General features: G+C 36.1%; 1 protein-coding gene across 6 annotated transcripts in view; it reads left to right on the top strand.

The window, feature by feature from the left end:
* Positions 1–16177, top strand: part of Tcerg1 (transcription elongation regulator 1) — a 52862-nt gene that overhangs the window by 24991 nt on the left and 11694 nt on the right. For 4 of the 6 annotated variants that reach the window (XR_003481801.2, XM_027397986.2, XM_027397988.2 and 1 more), the window contains 8 exons: positions 179–339; positions 1871–1927; positions 2071–2137; positions 3164–3214; positions 4699–4834; positions 5621–5710; positions 12421–12539; positions 15571–15721. Coding sequence is in view for 5 of the 6 variants with exons in the window: in XM_027397986.2 (XP_027253787.1) it covers positions 179–339; positions 1871–1927; positions 2071–2137; positions 3164–3214; positions 4699–4834; positions 5621–5710; positions 12421–12539; positions 15571–15721 (832 nt within the window). In the remaining variant the exon portion in view is untranslated. The remainder of the gene's footprint in view (positions 1–178; positions 340–1870; positions 1928–2070; positions 2138–3163; positions 3215–4698; positions 4835–5620; positions 5711–12420; positions 12540–15570; positions 15722–16177) is intronic. The other 2 variants (XM_027397989.2, XM_027397987.2) reach the window with 1 other exon arrangement.

Raw genomic sequence — 16177 nt, 5'->3', positions numbered from 1 at the left:
AGCTACTCAGCTCTCTTTTGTTCTGAAAGCCATATGAAAACCATTATTACTTAGGACTTTTCCTTTTCTTACTACTTGCCTGACCTTTTGCCTGCCAACTAGAGTTATCATTAAAAGACATAGCCATCAAAGTGTACTTTTATAACACAGGAAAATGGTATTTTATCTTAATCTTTAGGTGTGTTGTTTGGACTGGTGATGAGCGGGTCTTCTTTTACAACCCCACCACTCGTCTTTCTATGTGGGACCGACCTGATGATTTGATTGGAAGGGCAGACGTTGACAAAATTATTCAAGAGCCCCCTCATAAAAAAGGATTGGAAGACATGAAGAAGCTAAGTAAGTTTTCATTAGGAATTCATCCTCTGAATTTAACCCTTTTTTACTCGTGGGTGGAAAGCATAAAGGAAAGTTTTTAATAATAGACTGCTATTCTGGTTTGATACAATAAGAAATGTGAAAAATGTAAAGAATTTAGATAAGGTTTTATTTTGCAAAACAGTTTTAACTTTGTTACTAAGGTTTCAGTTAGTTTGAGATGTTGGAACTGTTGCTGTTGACTTAGTGTTTATTAATAACACTGAAATACTCCTTAGCCTTTCACCTCTTTAAGTTACTAGTGATATATTTTGTAGTAATCAAACTATGCAGAATATTTTTATTAAAATTTTATAGACTACGTGCAATTTTATAAAAATATAAAATATTAATCCTGTAGGGTTTGGTGGCATATACCTTTAATCCCACAACTTGGGAGGCAGAGGCAGGTAGGTCTCTGAGATCCAGGCCTGTCTTGTCTGAAGAGTTAGTTCCAGACCAGCCAAGGCTACACACATACTAAGATCCTGTTATCCCCCCCAAAAAGCATTTGAACTAAATGATAGCTTTCTTCTTGAACATTGAAATCCTTATCTCTTATTAGAGTTTTTAAAATCTACTTTAAAATCTACTGTTCCGATAGTATTTCTGAATATTTGGTACTAGCATTTATGTATAACTTTTTGTCTCTGTGTAACCCTGGCTGTTGTAGAACTTGTTCTGTAGACCAAGCCAGTAAGAGCTGGCTTCGAACTCATGGAGATCCTCTTACTTCTGCCTCCCGAGTGCTGGGATTAAAGGCCTGCACCACCACCACCACCACCACCTGGCTTGTCATATATTTCTTAATGGAAAATTGCTCTTATGTTTATTCAGAGTGTTTTACTCAGTTTGTTTTTATGGAACTCATATTCATAAATAATGTAGAAACATGGTAAATCATTCAATATTTCTAATGTAACAAATCCTGATAAGGTCTTTAAAGTGGTCAAGAACTTTACATGGTGTGTGTGTGTGTGTGTGTGTGTGTGTGTGTGTGTGTGTGTGTGTGTTTATATATATAAAATTTGGCATTTGTGCTCTGAAGTGTAACTACCTATCTGGTGCCATTTTCTTTTCAGCTTCAGCAGTATTTACTTTATAGGCATGATGGTGATATTTACAATCAGCAGTGAATGATGCCAAGAAAATATGCAGTTTCCTTTCCTTTTGTTTTTTTGGTTTTTTTTTTGGAATATTTTCTTCATATTTGAGTCAGATTTATTGGATAATATGCATCCAAAAAGGTTCTATGAATTATGAATTGGGATTTTTATTTATTTGTAAAATTCAAACTGGGAAGTTTTACTTGAACATTTTTAAGTTGAGGGCCAGGTAGGAAACATTAAAGTAAATTAATGTGAAGAGAAGATAAATAATAGTATAGAATTTTCTTACTTAGCTTAGTGTTTGATAAAAGAGTGCTTTTTTTCTTAAAGCTTGTGAACATTTTTAAAGGTTGTGAATATGTGCATGCAACTGTTGATAACAGTGTTTGAAATGTCTTTGCTAGGGCACCCGGCTCCAACAATGCTGTCCATCCAAAAGTGGCAGTTCTCGATGAGTGCAAGTGAGTGAAATGACTGTAAATGGCAGCTTTTTCATGCATTAAAGTGAATATTCTGATAGTCATTTGCAGAAGAATCAGTGGTTGAAAATTCAGTAGTTGCCTTTTATGTTTATTCAGTCTTTTAACTAATTTTTATCTTACAGTTAAAGAAGAACAAGAATTAATGGAAGAAATGAATGAAGATGAGCCTATTAAAGCAAAAAAACGGAAGTAAGTAATACATAGTTTATGCATATCCAGGTAGATTTACAGTATTGAGTTGATGAGGTTATCAGTTTGTGATTGGAGGGTAATGTGTAGTGTCGTATGATTAGGAAATAGTAGATAAAATTGCCTTCTTGGACCTGATATTAATTAGCTTTTGTTTTGTAATGTAGAGAGATGGTGTCCTTTTGTTAGTTTAGAATACTTTGTTATACAGTTAGTTATTATGAAGCTAGCTGACATTGTGGAATTTGTTGGTTAATTTTCTACGGACTTTAGTGCTCCAGATGTTATTAAAAAATAAAATTTCTCTTTTATTTCAACCTATACAAACACCATTCAAGGGATGTCATAAAAATGGACATCCTCTCCTTATATGTGCTTTAACTTATGACTTGCCTGTTTCTAGAGACTGGTCATGATTCCCTGGTGGGGAAGGGACTCAGAAAATACTGTGAGAAACATTGTTAGAGGTTTGTAGTATTGGTGTGCAAAATGTGATGTTACTTTTAGGGGTGGGAGTGAAGTTGGAGTGGAGGTTGTCTGTAAATGGGATTATTATTTTGCTTAGAAAGTAAGAAAGTTTGAGTCATTAGTAGGAACTGGTTGATAATAGTTAGTCCTGATTGATAAAGAACACATTGACTGCAGTCTGTGGTGAGATGAGTAGAATAACTCCTGTAAAAAAGAGTGGTTCTTTTTAAATAAGTGTTTGTTTATTGGCAACAGTGTTACATTAAGGTCTTATTAAAGAGAATTACCATAATCTGCAACTGAGGCAGCTATTCTCATTTTCACAATTGACCTTTTTATTCCTTAATCAAATGTACTTTTACTAGTTGTAGTTATCTAATTTTATGTTCTTTTTAAAAGTTGTAGAATAAGACATTTGTTTTAATTATTGTAAATGATTATATTCATTCTGTTTATGTACCATAATTTCAGATATTTCTATGATGTTAAACTTTTAGGTTGTTTTTAATTGTTTGTTCTTATAGACATCTCTGTAAGGTTTTTAACTGCTTTTATCAGGAGAATGTCAAAGAAGTCCTTTATGTGGATTGCCCGAGCTTCTCTATTTAGGTACAAAGCTAAAAGCCTGTTTTTCCTGGCTTAGTTTTCCTTTTATTTATTTTATTGAGATAGATAGTGATAGTTTATATCGTGACATTTAGTGTAATTATGTAAAGGTTGTCTTTATTATATTTCTTTGCTATCTTTGAACTCCTTTAACTATTTAAATAGTTCTTCAGTAAAGTAAGAAGGTACATTGTTTGGCAAATTGCTTTACCTGTTTATTTTGTGAATGTTTTAGGTCACAGACTATCTTGCTAAATTCCTGTAGGTCATGGATTGTGTTTTCTATTTCTTTTGAGGCACTCCTTAATTCCCCAAATGCCAATTACCTCTCATTATTAGTCTTTGTAGCTACCTGTAGCATATTTGAACCTCCTATAGCATGCTTTTGAATTTGCAATAATTTGCATAGGGAATATAAACAAATTTTATTAGCCTTATATACTTAGCAGATCATATTTTTTTTATTATTATTAGTTCTAGTTAGGGACCAAGCTTGTTTCACATGTAAGTCCCTCCTCCCTCCCCTCACCCCCATCCCTCCTCCCCCACCCCCAGCCTACCCCCTACCCCATCCACCCACCACTCCTCAGGCAGGGTAGGGCCCTCAACGGGGGCTCTTAGCAGATCAAATTTAAGAAGGAAGATCTGTTCAAATACATTTGAGTACATTGGTTTTACCTTTTAGATTAGTTATACAAATATAGGCCTTTTTCATAGTGCATATGTTTTGAGAGGTGAACTGATTTCGTGTTTACAGTCTCCTTGTGTACACACAAGTATTAGGCCTCACCTTAGCTCTGAAGTACATTTTTGGATAAACAAGAAGTAAGTTAAACCATTGGTGAACCATTCTATTTCCTACTGCTCCCTCCCACCTAACTACTCCTGTGCCCTTGTTGTTCTCTGCGACCTGCCCTTCAACTTAAATTTCAGCTTGACACCCAGAAAGTGAGTAATAAAAATGTTGGGTAGATAAGGTATTTATCTAGACATACACTTGGCCAAGTTAGAAGATACTTTAATTTTATTCTTAAAATAAATATTTGAAATTATTAAGACTTTTTATCAAAAAAGACTTCATTATTTTTAATAGATATTAAAAATATTTTATGAATTTATAGTAAAATATTTTGGGAAATACTTTTTCTATATTGTATCAAGAACTAAAAATATATTCTGTTCTATTTAATTCTAACATAGCTTTTCAAACAATGCCTGAAAAGCTTTTTTCTTTTTAGTTTACCTTATATATCAACTGGAGTGAGAGAGACAGTACATTAATTCTTTTTAATCAGTATAGCCATTGTAACATTAGAAATGCATTGTAATTTTACTATTAGAATGAAAGTTATGACATTTAATTTATTTGAGATCTCAGGATGATTTGTTTTGTCAAATGTTGATGCTTAGTAGTGCCTTAAATTCCTGATTTTGAGAACTTAGTAAGATTTGTATTAATACCACCTTATGATTTATTTTTTTTATAGGAGAGATGATAATAAAGACATTGATTCAGAGAAAGAAGCTGCCATGGAAGCTGAAATTAAAGCTGCCCGAGAAAGGGCCATTGTCCCTCTGGAGGCTCGAATGAAGCAGTTCAAGGACATGCTGCTAGAAAGAGGGGTCAGAAAACAATCTTTGGGGGCGATATTTCTGTTTTATATAAGTAATATAAATATGTCTTGCTAAAAGGTCAAATCTAAGGTTAGTGCTCATTAAATGGGGGTGGGAAGGATAAGGGAACCTGTTAAATTACTGTACATATTTTGAAACGGCCTTTTCCTTGGCTTAAATCATGTTAAACTAAGTGGCATTCTACTGTCTTTAAGTAAAAATAGCATTTAACATTTGTCGGGTGGTATAATTTTGGTAACATGTATGAGTATTAACATTACAGAATTGCGGACTACTTCGGATAGGTAAGGTATATATGATTCTTCCAATATCTTCAGGGTGGCTTTTGGTGAAAGAACTGATATTTTATGATACTGAAGCTTAAATGAGAAAGAAACTTTAGTTGTATTCACTAATGTGTTTATATGAATAAGTAAACTATTTTAAATCACAGTATTGCTTATAAGATTGCAATTAAGTATATGAAATCAAAATGCAAATCTTCAAGGCCTTTTCTGATGTACTAAGTTTAAAATGTCACACAGTAGTGGTTATTTTAATGAGCAATGAAGTGTGTGTTACTTCTTTATAACAAAGAAATGGTCAGAGCCAATTAATGTGGAAATTTGCTGTTGCTAGCCTCCCACTGCTTATCATTTATTAGTGATGGAAATTTCACTATGGTTTTAATGTCTCCTTTATAAACAGATACCCTGTAGATTTCAAGCAAAATTATGACCTTTCTGGTATTAGAGTATCTTAATTATGAGGCAATGCTTTCTTTTTATTTTAAAGGTGTCTGCTTTTTCAACATGGGAGAAAGAGTTGCACAAGATAGTATTTGACCCTCGGTACTTGCTTCTTAATCCTAAAGAAAGAAAACAGGTAAAAGGAAATATAATAGTGAAAACTTATTTAAATGAAATTTAATAAGTCTTCAGACAGAGGCTCCCAGACTGACTGGCCTTGCAGTCCCTTCTTTCTTGTGCTAGAGTTACAGCACATACCAGCACACTTGGCAATATAAGCTACTATTTTTTTTTCTCTTAACAGTAAGTATATCACAACATACTTTTACATCTTAGTGCTTTGTTAGTGTGTGTCAGTGTAGAGGCTTTTCCATTTCCGAAACAAGATTATTTTTGCTACTTTTTTTCATATGAGCATGTTATCCTTGTGCCTCATACTTAATGAAGTTATGTCTGTGGTGATTTTAAAAGTCAATTTGTGCAAATGATGCAAATTTAGAGTAGCAAATAGCAAAATACAATTTAAAAAAAAGAATAACATAGCACTTGGGAGGCAGAGGCAGGCAGATCCAAGTTCAAGGTCAGCCTGGTCTACAAAGCAAGTTCCAGGACAACAAGGGCTGTCAAAAATACAAAAAGAAAATAAAAAACAAAAACATCCATCTGTAATTTCTAGCAGACACGTCCACTGTTCATTTCCTTTTTAGCCAGTGTGCCAGCTTGTCTGTGTAAGGGTGTAAATAGTGGGAGATGTAATAATGGGAGGCATACAAACTTGGTATGTTTGTATCTTATGCATGCTCCATGTCAACATTTAAGTATGTGTTAAAGTGCTTATCTCATAAGTATAGGGAAATGATGGTCTCTTCAAGATTTCTGCTGAACTAGACTATCATGAAGTCACCTTGTTGCTAATTGTCATTGCCATGATGATTTGGGGAGTATCACCTCATGGTAATTGTTTCTTGCTACAAAGCATTGCATACTTGTAGTTCATATAAATATTAAATTACCTGAACTATCCAGACAGTTGTCTCTATAAAATGGTGAGTATTTGAGTCACCTCTTCATAGTACACTTGAGTTGGAAAGTTTCTTTTGCTAACAGTGATAATCATTTTGAATATTTATAGTGTAATGGTTGGAATAATTCTCCATAGTTGTTATTTTGTGTGCAGACCTACTTGTTGTAGTGTCTATACTTTGATACTTGTAGTAGAACACATAGGTTTTGTAGCTATTTTGTTTTGTTTTGAAGTTATTTGCTTTAAACTGTTTTGTATTGTTCACATGTGATCACATCATTCTCCTCATACAAAGAAGGGCTCCATCAAAGTCTGTGAGTTAGCCTTGGCTTTTTGTTTTGTTTTGATTTGTTTTTAGACAGAATCTAAAACATGAATGGCCATGAACTAGATGTTCTTGCTCTTCCTACTTTCCAAGTGCTGGGATTGATTATAGCCAAGAACTTGAGTTTTTGCTTTACCTGTTTCTATTCAGTGAATCTACCTTCACAACATTCTATAACTCTAGCCTAGCCTCATAATTTTCCCCACTAATGCCCTAATCTAAGCCACTAACATCAACTCTTTTTTTTTTTAAAGATTTTATTTATTTATTATGTATACAACATTCTGCTTCCATGTATATCTCCACACCAGAAGAAGGTACCAGATCTCATAATGGATGGTTGTGAGCCACCATGTGGTTGCTGGGAATTGAACTCAGGACCTCTGGAAGACCTCTGAGCCATCTCTCCAGGCCCCTAAGATCAACTCTTACCTTGTAGCCTCCTTATTGTTTTTCTCTTCAGTAGCCCACTTCCTTTCTTTTTTATTCTTCTATTTCTTTCATAGTCTAGTTATTCTACATAGAGCCCGAGTAATTTAAGTTTTAAGAGAAATGGATTAAGTTGCTATTCTTAAATTGTCTAGTGCATCCCATTTCATTTCTGATAAAACAGACTTTTGACTGGAATGTTTTACATGTGGTCATTCTTGCATACCTCCTGAAATTCTCTTATGTGTATTATAGCCTTGAATAAGGCAGCATGATTGGTGCTCATTGCTTCCTTTGCCTCGTCAGTCTGTATTAACATTCCCTCTTTACCTTTTGTGGTCTTTTGAATAGCACTGATAGCTCTAATTATCTGAAATTAATGGATTTGGGCTGGCAAGGTGGCTCAGCATGTAAAGGAACTTCTTGACACATCTGACCTGAGTTTGGTTCTCAAACCCACATGGTAGAAGAAGAGATCCAGTCTCTGCAGGTTGTTCTCTGTCCTCCATACCCTTACTGTGGTATACATGCCCATGCACATCCTCCACAGATAGATACACACATATACATACAAATGGATAAGTGTAAAGTAAACTGTGTATCATGTGTTTCCCTCTCCTGCAGGATGTAAGCAGCAGTTTTGTTCCTTGCTCTGTATGATGTCTGGATCAGTGCCTATTATAAAAACTCTAGAAGACTTAACATTTTGTGGCACATTTTTATGTTACTTAGTGTTAAAATTTCTGTTTGAAGGAAACCATTTTGGAACTTAAGTTCTTCAACTTCGGGAGTGTTGCAAGTTGGTGGAGTTCGGAGCTCCTGCCTAGAGTTACACTACAACAGTGAGAATACTGTTTCAGACAGAGCCTCTGTGTGGAGATTATGCCTTCTAAGAACTATAGTGTAGTGAGAGGAAAGAAAAATTCATATTTGGCATTCAAGTATAAATATATATCATAAATCCTTGCTTTTATTATTTGCATGTGAATAAAAAATAAAGGGTAAAGCAAATAGGTGCTTATTAAACATTTGCACATCATAATTTCGTGTCTGGGTTTGTGCTTTGACTTAAACAATTTCAGTTTAATATCTTAATCTAAAATTGCATCCTTCAGTTCTAATCACATGTCTTAGCTTATGGTTTGTCTTTAATCTTGTTTTGGATGAAAGGTATCGTAAAGGGTTAGAAATGAATTATAAAATAGTGCTTTCATAGAACAGACTTTCTGTGCAGGATTTTAGGCTCTGGTGTAGATAATTACTAACATTTGGATGAGTTGTTATTTTAATGTATGTAATTCAGAATTTTAGAAAATTGACTGTTGTGATCACATTACCAGCATGATTATTTAGGATTGTATCTAGGCCATATTGATATAATTAGATAGTCTCATATTTTAGTAAACTTGTACATATTTTTGTAGGTGTGATGCGCTTGTGTGAATGCAAGTGTGTGCAAGTGGACATTAGAGGTCAATGCTAGGTGTCTTCCTCACTGTCCACCTTAGTTTTGGCAGTCTCTCATTGAATTTGGATCTTAATGGTTTCTCTAGACTGCCTGGCCAGCAAATTTTATGGACCCTTTTGTGTCTGCCCCCTCCCTCCAACAAGTGCTGAGATACAGATGTACACCATTGTTTCTGGCTTTTCTGTGGGTGCTGGGAATCTGAACTCAGGTGCTCATGCTTTATTGGTGGAGCCATCCCTTCAGCCCCATAAACTTATTTTATGAAGAAAAAGATACACATAGAAAAGCAAAAATGCTGAGTGAATGTTTCCAAGATGAACATGTATGCATGTAAGTTACCAAGATCAAATATTACCAGCATCCCAGAAACTACCTTAAAGCCAAGTGGTATATATAGTCCTTTCCTAATGTATTTTTGCTTCATGTTTATAAAGCAACTTAGCTAGGAATTACTTTTAAGATCCATTCACTATCATTGTAACTGTTGCATTCATGAGTTGACATTAAAAAGAAAATGATGGCTTAAAATAGAGGACATTGAACCAAGTATATTGGAAAGCATGGTAGGAATGAGATTTGTATGCATAAGGGAACCCTTATTTTCTATGATGGGCATCTCAGTAAGTTGTAACATTGGTCTGAAAGATCTTAAAGGAGGAGATATGAAATTCTTTCTAGTACCTAAAAAAAAAATAAGATATGGAGGCTTAAGTTTATGTTCCTGCTTCAAGGAAGGATGTTACCTTTAATATCATCTAATATTTGTGTGATTGGGAAGGTAGTAGGAGAAGGGAGGCTTTCCTGTGACTTAAGGAGTGTTGTCTGTCTCTGGCAGGGTAAGGTAATCTAGAAGTTTCAGTACTGTTTTGTTGCTGGTTGCTGTGTGTAGACTGACATGGAGAAACACATTTTAGGAAACATTTTCTGTTTATCTCATGTAGACATGCTGGTGTGCATTTATAGACATTCTGATGCTGGAGTGAAACATTTTTCCCACAGCTTTCTGAATTCACCTGCTTTATGGCTGTCATCTTCAGTAATGACAATTCTCACCGTCATCTGGAAGGTCTCCTTCTTCTATTGGTTGAATTGGGAGATGTCAGCTATTGGCTCCATTATGAGTTTTTTGTTTGGCTTTGTTTGGTTGGGGTAGTACTGTGGATAAAGCCCTAGGTGTTGTATGTGCTGAGCAAGTAAGTGTTCTGCTGTTGAGTTCATCCATGGTGCTTACATTTAAGATAGGATCTTCCCATGTAGTCTGGACTGCTTTCAGAATTGTGGTCCCTCTACCTCTATTGTCCCCAATCAGAGGCTGGTTTTGTTTTGTTTGTTTGTTTGTTTGTTTATTTTTGCTGCTTTCATCCCTTTTTTAGCTTACAAAGAACGGGGATGAGGGTGTTGTTAACTTACTGAGTTTTACATATTTGAGGAAGCTTTGTTGGGGCCTTTCTTTGGCATTGTATGGCTAGCTAAGTATTGTTTCTTAAGGATTTTGCTTTTAATGTTCAGAGATATTTTTAAAACTGTAGTGTTTTTGTTGATTTCCCCTAGGCTCTGTAAGTATATAGATTCTCTCTTAATCCTTTGTGATCTGATGTTCCAGTGAGAGATGTTTGAGTAGAAGAGTACATTGTGCAATATAGAAATTGCTGCCTTTCAGTTCTGGGGAATTCTCTTCCATTACTTTTGTTGTTGCTATTGTTATTTTCTGAGATTTTCATACATGTATGCAATGTATTATGGTCATATCAACTCCCAACTCCTCCCACACCCTCCCCTACTACGACTCCCTCCTATCTCATGTCCTCTTTCATAGCCCACTGAGTCCAATTCAGTGCTATCCTATATGTGTGGGTATAGGTCATTCACTGGATCACAGGCAACCCAGTAGCCTTTCTCCTCAGCAGTTTATAATTGCTAAAGTCTTCATCTTTATGAAACTCCTGTAGTCCTTCCTATCTTCTTTGCTGGGCTTTGCACTGGGCTGATCTTAATACAGGTCTTTTTCAGGCAGTCATAGTCTCTATGGCTCCTCCTCAACATCTTTAACAGTAGTCCACTCCCCCTTCCATAGTGTCCCGTGTGCCATGTGGGGAGGAGTGTGATACAGATGTCTCATTTAGGACTGAGTACTCTAGACCTACTTATTCTCTACACTTTGATGGGCTGTGAGTCTCTATTAATAGCCATCTGCTGCAAAAAGAAGAGGGCTGAAAGCTTGAGTAAATTGTGGGTATAGAGATAAGTGTTTAGAAGGATATTTGACACTATGCATGTTTAGTAAAATGATAGTACTAGGTTCACCGTATGGTACATGGGCTTCCCATCCACAAGTTCTCCAAGTTTGTTTTATTTTGGAGCAGAGAATTTACTTTTCTGGGCTCTGGGTTCTGGGTTCATCCCCAGTGTCTCCATTGCACCTTCTCCCTTTTCCTTCTTTTGTGGTACTGGGTTTTGAAACCCTGGCCTCCCGTGTGTCAGGCAGTTGCTTTGTCACTGAACTAAATCCCCAGCCCTCATCCTTAAATTCCTGGTCTTTTCTCTGAATTTTTTATGTATTTTTCCTCACCATTGTTAGCCAACTTTTTAAGTTCAAATTTTACTTGTTCCCTTATCAGTTTCTAAGATTTTTTTTTTTAGGTTTCTTTTATAGTTTCATAAATTGCTTTTATTCCCCTTTTCCTTTTGAACTTGGTTTCTTATCAGAGTCCTAAACCAGATGCCGTTGCACTCTTCCCTCATGGTGAAGAGTGAAGCACCAAAGCAGCTTGACCTGGGTGGGCTCCCATGAAGTGAGACTTCTACAAAGATGCACTGGTTGTGGTTAATATTGTCAATTTGACAAATGTAGAATCTCCCAGGAAGACAAGCCTCTGGGGCATGCCTGTGAGGGATTATTTAGATTTGGTTAGTTGAGGTGGGAATAACCCCAGCCCCCATAGTTCAGAGAGCTGAGCCTCACACTTTGTCTGGCATGCTTCATTCAGAAATCATCTTGTCTCAAAATAGACACCTGTTTAACCTTTTAGAACAGGGATCAGCAAACTTCTTAAGGGTTAAATAGTATGTGTAGTTTTATGATCCAGTTGCAACTCTGAACTTGTTATTTCAGTGTAAAAGCATCATAGACAATATGTAAAGCAATGAGTATGACTGCTCAAACAAAGCTTTATAGACCCAGACGTTTAAATTTCAGTCAAGTCATCTTGGTTGTACATTACTAAGTAGGGGAAAATAGTGTTGAATAGATTTAGGTAGTGATACAGAATTAAATTATAGACTTTGTGCTGCTGTGTTTTCTAGAATGAGTTTGAGAGGACTATGGTTTAGCTTGTATGTCTCTGTTTGAAATACATACTATACCATTGGGAGAAAATTCCAAAATATAGGGCTTTTCTTTGTTTCTCTTTTGTCCTGAAATGCTAAATGGAGAGCCATGTAGTTGTATACTATTTTGATGAAGCTTTAAAGTGAGGCTTGCTAGAGATAAATCTACTGTTAATTATCTATACTTATGATTCCTATTACAGTTTGGATGGAGACTTTGTAATTTTCTGCTAGAAAGACTGTGTTATCAAATTGGTTTATTTTTTGTGGTAGGTGTTTGATCAATATGTCAAGACCAGAGCAGAGGAAGAACGAAGGGAAAAGAAAAACAAAATAATGCAAGCCAAGGAAGATTTCAAAAAAATGATGGAAGAAGCAAAGTTTAATCCAAGGTATGTGTTTTACTACAGTCACATTGGAATGTTGTGCATTTTCTCGTGAAATCATGTGTGTATGTGCAACAGAGTAATTCAGATAATCAAGTTATTCCTGTTTTGTGGATAAGGACAGTAACACAAACAAATTAGGTGTTGGTGACGAGTTTTACTCAATTCACTATTGCACAAAATAAGGAGGAATGGCTTGTAGCTTAATTGTGACTGTAATAGTGTTAGCTTGCTGTTTTAATACAGAAGGTAGTGTGTTTTAGTTTTGTATTGACATGATTTTTAAAGGGATAAATAAGCCTTATTTTTCCTTTAAATATGAAATTGTTTTATTGTAGGGGTAAATCTCTTTGGATAAGCTTTATAAAGAATGCTTTGCATTCATGGAAGAACTACCCTTTTACCTATTTTTGAAGTTTGAGGATAGTTTTATTGGAGGTGGTTTTGTTTTACACATCCCAGGCTAGGCAAGCTGTAAATCTTAGCAGCTGCCTGGAGGAGGAGAATGGAGAAGAGAATGAAAAGATCCATGCCATTTGAGCAGGCAAGTTCAGAGGTCAGACAGGTTAGATGGGAAGGCACTTCAGAGGAAGAATAAGGAAGCCCAAGTACCAGTAAAAAAAAAAAAAACAACAACAACAACAACAAAAAAAAAACACTTCAGTTCTGGCCAGCATCTAAAATAAAGGAACGGAACAAAGAAACAGTCGCACCTTTCTGTTAGGACCAAGAAATGTGGCAGCCCCAAATGAACCTCATGACTGCTTGGCCTGTAGGAACTGCCTCTTTCTTTATCTCTTTAAAACACCTAGCATCATTAGCCTGGAGCCCTTGTCTTTTTATTGGTGGGCATTGGTAGATACTTTTAGATTATAAATTGGTATTTTTAATCAAATTTGAGAAATCTTGGCTAGTGATTTTTGTGCCCTCATGTACTTATTGCTCCGTTGGGTTCTGCCTGTTCATGTATTAGTGTTCTGTTCCTGGCTTCCCATCCCCAATCATTTCTCTGGCTCTTCCTTTGATGAGGCAATTGTTACTGAACTAATTTTTACACTAATGACTTTCTAGTTAGTGTGTCTATTGTAATGTTAAACATACTCAGTTAATCTTCTTAATGATTTTAATTTTTTTAAAGATTTTATTTATTATGTATAATACAACATTCTGCTTCCACGAATATCTGCACACCAGAAGAGAGCACCAGATCTCATTATGGATGGTTGTGAGCCACCATGTGGTTGCTGGGAATTGAACTCAGGACCTCTGGAAGAGCAGTCGGTGCTCTTAACCTCTGAGCCACCTCTCCAGCCCCATCAGGAACTTTTGTTTGTTTGTTTGTTTTGTTTTGAGACAGGGTTTCTCTGTGGCTTTGGAGCCTGTCCTGGAACTAGCTCTTGTAGACCAGGCTGGTCTCAAACTCACAGAGATCCGCCTGCCTCTGCCTCCCGAGTGCTGGGATTAAAGGCATGCGCCACCAACGCCCGGCGATTTTAATTTTTTGTAAATATTTTTTCTGGGTGTGCATACATTTAATCCCAGCACTCTGGAGGCAGAAGCAGGTCGATCTGTGTGAGTTTGAAGCCAGCCTGTTGAAATTTCTTATTTGTTCATTAAGATCATTTTCAGGTGTTTGAATTTATTTTTATTTAATTTTCTAGTGTAATATCTTGAAAGCATCGTTTCTTAAAACCATATCTGGATGTCTCTCTAGGGTTTGTTTTCCCTGAAGTTACATACATAATTCTTTGTATGTATTGTGATATTTTTTAATATTTAGCATTGTGGATATTTAGAAAGCAGACAGTGTAGTTACTGACTGTTCCCTGGAGGCTTGACCTTATGATTTGTTAGGGAAAATTTCTGCAAATGGAACTCTCTCCCTTTTAAATCTTTTATGAATTTACTTGATACTATTTTTAGCATATTTGAATCTCTGTTATCTCTGTACTTTTGTTTTTAGATTTTATTTTTAATTATTTGTATGTGTCTTTGTGAGTGTATGAGTGCACTGACCAGCAGAGATCATAAAGGGTACTGGATCCCTTGGAAGTGGAATTGCAGATGGTTGTGAGACATCTGAAGTAGGTGTTAGAAACCACACTCAGGTCCTCTGCAAGAGTGTTTTGTGCTCTTAACTGCTGAGTCATCTCTTCAGCCCTGCTTTCTTACTTTTTTTTCCCTTCCTTCCTCCCCCCCCCCCCCCTTTTTTTTTTTTTTTTTTTTTTGGTTTGGTTTGGTTTTCTGAGACAGGATCTCTCTGTGTAATAACCCTAGCTTTCCTAGAACTTGCTATGTAGACCAGGCTGGCCTCCAACTCAGAGACCCACCTGCCTCTGCCTCCCAAGTGCTGGAATTAAAGGCATGCACCACCATACCCAGCTTCTTTTTCACTCCTAGCTATGATGACATAGTATAGAAAATGGTGGTGTCATGCATGCTTTTCAGTAGGTAGCATGTGTTTGAGGCCCCATTGGGAATTAGCCCTTAGTGTGTTTTCTGAGGAATCCTGTCTCTAGGACTTCTTCCTCTGCTCTTTTAATGCCCAAACTCTTGTATCCACTGTGTTATATGTTCGTGACCTAGCTCTGCCTTGGGAAGTACATTAGGAATTCTCTCCTTTCAGGTACCTCATTATTAATTTACCTGTTGTCATCTGCTTTAAACCAGTTGCCCTATGTACTTTGTTCAGTTGAGGAAGAGTTGGTCAGAGAAGCTGTCCATCCCATTATGTTTGAAACAAGCCTTGGCTATACCCTCGGGTAGTAGATGAGTTACTACGCCTCTGGATGCACATTTTCTTCATCCTGTTGTGCCTTTATTTAAAAGTAATTTATTACAACCCCTAATCTTGGCTGGTGGCATATGACAGCTAACCACATTTTCAGTCAGTACCTCTATCTTTTCTTTACTGTGTGTCACTGTTCAGATTTGGGACCTACACCTCTGTCACACATATTCTTGCTAGGAAAATGGTGTGTTCCTTTTATTTTAGAAACAAATAGCTAAAATTAGCATGCTGACCATTTTCTTACAGAGCTACTTTTAGTGAATTTGCTGCCAAACATGCTAAAGATTCAAGATTCAAAGCAATTGAAAAGATGAAAGATAGAGAAGCATTGTTTAATGAATTTGTGGCAGCTGCAAGGAAGAAAGAAAAAGAAGATTCGAAGACCAGAGGTGAGAAGGTAAGATGGTTTAGTTCTAGTGGCCTGTTTGATGGGGTGAGGGCTAATGAATGCACTGGCTCCTAACCTTGTTTGTAGGCATCAGCAATTGGATCTGTGTGTTTTCCTTTAATTTGCACAGTTGTTGGTATACGTACATATTATGCATACATATTTTCATAATCCCTATTTTAGAATTCATTTAAATTCTATTAAGTAAGGTGTCTGGTAAACCTGGGTTTTAGAACTACATGCTCCATGGTGTCTCAAGTGTGTGAAGATTTCAAAAGTCTTTATAGATGTTAACATTTGAATTTCAAAGAACTTAATCTTTGTATTCTGTAAAAATATCATTTTAGTAAGTTTCTAATCTTTCAGTAAATGTACCTTACGTATAAATTATTGCTTATCAGAATTAAAGGTCAGCTATTAAAGATTAATGCATCTGAAATGTCATTTGATAGCAGTGTCAGAAAT

This window comes from Cricetulus griseus, chromosome 2 (assembly GCF_003668045.3).
Source record: "Cricetulus griseus strain 17A/GY chromosome 2, alternate assembly CriGri-PICRH-1.0, whole genome shotgun sequence".
Taxonomy (NCBI): Eukaryota; Metazoa; Chordata; class Mammalia; order Rodentia; family Cricetidae; genus Cricetulus; species Cricetulus griseus.
The sequence above is the reverse complement of the archived record's forward strand: the minus strand, read 5'-3'. Positions and strand labels throughout refer to the sequence as shown.